This window comes from Perca flavescens, chromosome 20, assembly GCF_004354835.1.
Source record: "Perca flavescens isolate YP-PL-M2 chromosome 20, PFLA_1.0, whole genome shotgun sequence".
Classification (NCBI taxonomy): domain Eukaryota; kingdom Metazoa; phylum Chordata; class Actinopteri; order Perciformes; family Percidae; genus Perca; species Perca flavescens.
In genome coordinates this window covers 13,711,198-13,717,197 of record NC_041350.1, presented here as the reverse complement: position 1 = coordinate 13,717,197, position 6,000 = coordinate 13,711,198, and the positions used below count along the sequence as shown (strand labels likewise).

At 39.0% G+C, this 6,000-nt stretch overlaps 1 protein-coding gene across 1 annotated transcript in view; it reads right to left on the bottom strand.

Annotated features, from left to right (window-relative positions):
- Nucleotides 1-617: 617 nt before the first annotated feature.
- Nucleotides 618-6,000, bottom strand: part of LOC114547290 (ryanodine receptor 3) — a 112,936-nt gene continuing 107,553 nt past the window's right edge. The window contains exons 97-102 of the mRNA XM_028566573.1: nucleotides 5,056-5,190; nucleotides 4,818-4,974; nucleotides 4,450-4,514; nucleotides 3,618-3,718; nucleotides 2,852-2,903; nucleotides 618-1,734 (exon numbers count right to left, since the gene is read on the bottom strand). Of these exons, the coding sequence (XP_028422374.1) occupies nucleotides 1,639-1,734; nucleotides 2,852-2,903; nucleotides 3,618-3,718; nucleotides 4,450-4,514; nucleotides 4,818-4,974; nucleotides 5,056-5,190 (606 nt within the window). The 3' untranslated portion in view covers nucleotides 618-1,638. The remainder of the gene's footprint in view (nucleotides 1,735-2,851; nucleotides 2,904-3,617; nucleotides 3,719-4,449; nucleotides 4,515-4,817; nucleotides 4,975-5,055; nucleotides 5,191-6,000) is intronic.

Below are 6,000 nucleotides of genomic sequence, written 5' to 3'. Positions count from 1 at the left end.
AAAATATAATTTTCTCACAGTGTGCTGGGACCATAAAAACCAGTCAACATGCTGGAGCTGTTACAGGGGTAAGTTGAGGAGTTGAAGAGACAGAACTGCTCTCAGCAGTAGGCTGCACTGTGTGGTGCCTGAGGTGTGGTGACATAATGCGAGCTGACAGGTGGCACCATGGGTAACAGGGCTAAAACTCCCATCATGCAGCCCGCTGAGGCCCTGTCCTACCTCTCTGAACAAACCAGAAGTACACACCTACTCACCCCGTGCTACTTACCACACTGCAATTAAAAGCTGCAGGACGGTCACGGTTATAATATAGCTTTGAGGTTTGGAGTGAGTCAAATTAACTTAGAACTAAAGCCAAGGGCTGTTTGCACGCAGTAGGTATCTTATTTTGAAAATATCTGGATTAGCCGCAGAGGCAGATGTTGCATCTTGCTGATTTTGGGACTGAAATGACTCACCGTCTCAAATAACTTGTCCTGTTATGATGTTTTAAAAGTTGAAATGTACTTTTTGTGGGTGTATTTAGAAAATCAATATCAGGTCATGTATCCCAATGAATAGCACAAACATGATTATTTCTTGCATTGATTTCTTTATTTTTTCCCATCAAAAGAAATGCACAGATCAGCAAAGCTACTACATACAAATGGCCATACAATAGCAATTACATTTTTGTTCTTGTTTGAAGTTTTTCAGTAAATTCTGATGTGTCATTTTTACACTGTGTACCTTGAACATTTGCAGTTATGCTGCATTCAGCAAGAAATCTGTCAAATCAAACCAACGCTGTTCTTCCATGTTCAAATGAAAAAGTTCAGCCACAAACTACATATCTGGACAGCTACTCGTTACTGCTCCAGGAGAATTACTGTACTTACATACAATAAAGAAGAAACAAAAGTTTTGCATAGCTTCATTGTAATGTAGATACAGTACTGTAAGGCACTTCATGAAAAAATTAGGCTTTTTTTTATTCTACATACAGTAATAAACCTTTTTGCCACTTTATTCTAAAACATCATCTCAATATGCAAGGTTACAACATCTGGAAAAAAACTTTTCTTATATCACATTTTTGCGCACTATGTAAATCTACTGAACTCCTCCACTTTTCTTTTGGCATTAAGTCTCAAGTTCAATATTCTCAAAATATTGAAGTTGGGTTCTTGTGCATAATATGACTGACACATTGTCCCATAACCCCACACAACCCAGTGTTTCTCAAAAAGACAAAAAAAATAATTGTGCAATGATTTGGGGTTATGTGGAGTAAAAGGCAACACGCTGTCAAAGACGAGTCCCAAAATAAAAAATAAATTAAAAAAAAACGTCTGGGCAAGTTACAGGTCGTATTGTCATCGATTGGCACTGTACCGATGGTCACAAGGGTACATCTGACACGGGTAGGAGAGGTTTCTCTTTTATGGATAAAAAAAGTAATTTTGTCTTGTCTCTCCTTCGGCCAGTCTGAAGCATTGGCGGGATGGCTGTGCGGTGGTGTAGTCCAGCAGCGGTATGTAAGACTACATTTTCCAGCAGCCCACTTAATATAGATAGAGGTAAAGAGAATGCATCTGCTCTATCCGAATTACCCCTCTGGGGATCAATAAAGATATATCTTATCTTGTCTCTTATCTATCCGAGCTGATCTTCGTACTGTTTGCGGAAGCAATCTCCAGCGGGGAAGAAATCCCAACATCGCTCCTGGTACATCTTCCACACATATGACTCCTGGAGTCAGACACGCATACATGGGGCATGAAAGTGTTACTCAAAATTAAGTAATTTACATTTTGGACAATTTATATGCATGAATATGTACATTAGGGGTGCAAGATATATCGTTATCGCAACATCACATTGCGCAATATTATTGTACATACATACAAAAATATGCTGAGCAATTAAATGTTCTTATGTATTGGAATGTTTTCAAATTGCAATTTTTTTGATTCAATTATAACTTAAATAATCAATGCTATCTGAACAAGCTGTAGGAAGTGAAAGTTTAGGTTGATGACCATGACTTGCTGGCAATAATGCCAACTGCCATTATTGTTGACTTTATCAATGTCAGCTGTCATTATAGCCAAGTTTACTCAGTTGTAGTCAAATAACATTATTCTGCAAGTTAACAAAACAACAACAAAATACATTATGGCTGTTGCCTTGTTATTATGCCCATTCTTTGAATGCCTTGGTTGGTGCATTTTGGTGTTGTTTTTTTAAAATGCGGTCATTATAAAGTCTTTTTAAACATCAATTTCAGACAGGTAGTTAGCAGGTAGCTAAATAGTTGTCGAATATAAATGACAGACAAGTGGTTAATAGAGTTATTCGCAATCTCACAGTTAAACTTTAAGCACATCTTATTGTTTTACTGCCAGGAATCCGGGCTTTGAAGCTGTTTAACATGACTTCCCAGCAGTTTGCCATTATTAACAAATAGCAAAATATGCAGTTGGCACTTTTGCATTTCTTTAATATCATGGAGAAATGTCAAGTTTTATCATAAATGTAATATCCTAATGATGTTCCTTATGGAACACTGGACTGAAACAACAAACTACTGCATTATTGCATCTGAATCTATTCATGTAGAAACAAGATGTGATAATGCTTATTTGTCTTATTATCTTATTGTAAAAATAAATAATCACAATGTAAATTCAACAGCAATATTGGTCAGAAAGATTGCAATTAGATATTTCCCTTCAATCATTTGGCCTGAGCACAGACAGCGCCACATTATTTCTGACAGTGACAGGATAATAATGGTAATAATTTAGTCATTTTTGGTTGGTTGAAGATTCTTTAGAAAGGTCATTAGTGTAGAGTCATACTGTACCTGGCCAGTGTGCTCTGTCTCATCCTTGTTGATAAGGTACATCAGGAAAAACCTTAGAGAAAGCCAGGCCAATGAGACAAAAAAACAACCGTCAGACCAAAAAAAAAAAAAAAAAAAACTGACACATTTCAAATTCTCCTAGCTAAGTATCTGAGAGTAAAAAAAGAAGGCTTTGCTGAGGTACATTTGACTTTGTTAACACCGTATTAACAGGACTCAGTTACCGTACAAGTAACACCATCCCATCTCCATCCCCAAATCACCTGTTGTTTCTTAAATCAAGTTTAAATGGCAACGGGCCGCTGTATCTCTGTGTGCATCGCAGCCTGCCAAATCCTGATGAATACTGTATGAGAGCATGCTATCACAAACCTATTTTCCAATAAAGTTCATGCCATTAAATAGTAATGAAGCAACATAATGAGGTCGCTCTCATATCCTCCAGCCGGCTGACTGTGAGTGCAAATGGACTGAGACCTTCTATTGTCACGGGCATTACACAGAAACACTGGATAAGCAGGGAGTGCGGGGGAAATGCAGAGACAGATGGAAAGAATACCTGAAGGGAAACTAGTGTTCTGGATCACTGGGGCTATTACTGACTTTGGCCCTGATGCTGTGGTAATGTTTCAAGAAGCCATCAATCATGTGGTTAAATTACAGAAACACATGTTGGTGAGAGATGACGATAATGATGATCACATTTGCAATAAAAAATAATAAAAAAAAAAAGGTTATATAAAATGCTCGAAGGCGGGATACTTACAGGTAGTTGGCCAAATTGTGCTCTTGTAAGGTGTGAGTCTCGAAGCCGTGAGGGGTTGTGTCAAAGTAGTCATTACCGATCCCACAAATGAAACATTTGGTCTGGGGAAAGAAAAGATCATTAGAACACCTGCTCTCTTTTGGACATTTTGCATTATTTTTTAAAGAGGGCCTCCACTCATTTTACACATAAAGATCAGTTTATCGCCACAGTAAGTACTACTCAGCCTGTGAACAGTTGTATTAAGTCTTCGGACCTTTCTAAAGTCTGAGAAAATAACAATGAAAGTCATGTCACCGGGGGTCATCTGGGCTAATACTTCATTCTACATTCACTCATATTTTAAACTAAATATCTACAGTATTTTCCCCTGTCACTGCAATCTCTTAAGGACCAAACGTGTGCTCTGACCTTCATCTGACTGACTGTTGCTTGAAAGACTGAAGAGAGATGGAGAGCTCAAAAAACAAAAGTAGGCCACATGTCTACACTCAAGCTGTCCTAAAAGGAAAGGAATTTACTTTTCAACAGTGTTCAAGTTAAGCGGCTTATTTTCTGTAAAACATACAGACCTAGTATGATATCATCATAATATGACATCACATCCCTTCCTTCTCTTTGTCATAGTACCACGGTGGTTTTAGTCATTTACAACTTACACACAACTTATTTTTGTAGCTCTTATCATACAGTAAATAATGTCATTCAATCATATTATGTTCCTTCAGAGGACAAAAAACCCCTCCCATCCTCAACCCACGCCTGCTTCCCCTGAACGCCTTAAGCGCTCAATAGGTTGGCAAGTACAGGTGAGAATTAGATCTACTCTCACCTCCATGTCCTCTTTGACTTGTTCCTGCTGGTCTCTCAGCTCTCCAAATGCATCAATGATCAAACCTGCAACCACAGAGGAATTGTGGTGAGCACATCATATAGTAATGTACTGTGTCTGTGCAACCACAATGTTACACCCTTGGCTTCTTAAAAGATACAGTATGGGCTTTAACGTGGATCTACTACTGATGAGGCATATTGCAAACGCTGTGAGGAAGAACAGTGTCTTTGCATTTGGGACTATAAAACACAGTGGTCGTTCAGTATATTTTGTTGAAGTGGGATATTTTGTCTTGTGGTAAAACACTACAACAACAAAAACAAAAAAAATACACTCAAAAGTGCAAGTACAATGCTGAAGCTCACCCTGGATGATGGCCAGGAGGATGACGATGACGAAGAAGAAGAAGGTGATGTCAAAAAGGATGCGGTAGAGCTCATAGGGGTCCCCAGCTGGGTCCTCGATCTCATCCCCAATGCCCCCTCCTGCTCTCACCCCAACGTACATGTGGAACAAGTAACACTGTGGAAACACAGAGGGAGGCTCTTTGCAAGTCTGGCTGTGTTTATTTATTTATTTTAAATACATGCGATTGATACTTACAGTCATCATGTCATCACACTTCATATCTGGCTCATCCTCATCCTCACTCTTGTTGTAGAACTTCCTGAAGAAGTTGAAGGCCACCACAGTGTAGAGATAGACCACAACTGCCAGCAGGCCCACTGTCAACACCAGCTTGAAAAAAATAAAAAACAGATTGCAGTCGGTAAAATGTCACTACAAACCTCCTGTCTATTTATGTACTTGGGCTAGAAACATTAGACATAGCCGCCAGCTCCCATTCGTTTTCTATAAAAAGCAGTTAAACCCTCATGAGGAACGCGGGCGGATTGCTGGCGGCAAGAGCAGAGCAGGCAGCAATCGCACACATCAGTTCAACATTTATTTAAATAAATACACTCCATACAGACGCAGCTCCTACACTGATAAACCTAAACAGCAACAACAGTGGAAGCAGCATTAAAATGTCGGCCTATGTAATTACTGCTGTGCAGTGTTACGTGCCGTTCTTTTTTTAAATCATGAAATAAAAAAAATAATAAAAAAAACTGCATTTGGATTGACTGTGTGATTGATCTGCCCACAGGCAGCTGAGTGTGAGAGGTGTCAGTGATTCCTTGCGGCCTCGCCATTTGGGTGCATTTTGCACCCTTGGAGATTGACATTACATTTTTGCCTCAGGTCAGTTGACATGAGAATTCCCTGCAGGAACTGACAGTCAGCATTGAAAGTGAAATAAAGGCAATTGAGCCATTTTGAACACAAATGTCAAAGGATACTGGGTTTATCTAAATTCACATTTACGCATCAGCGCTCCCTTTACTTCTATTTCTCCCTTTTGCCTTAGTTCTCCCGATTATATCACGAGGGAGAGATGCAATTATTGGATGCAAAGATACAAAAATGGACACAGCACATACAATATTTACTAGATGACACATTCTTGCTCAACAGAGCATCATTTTAACATCCATTATACATTAA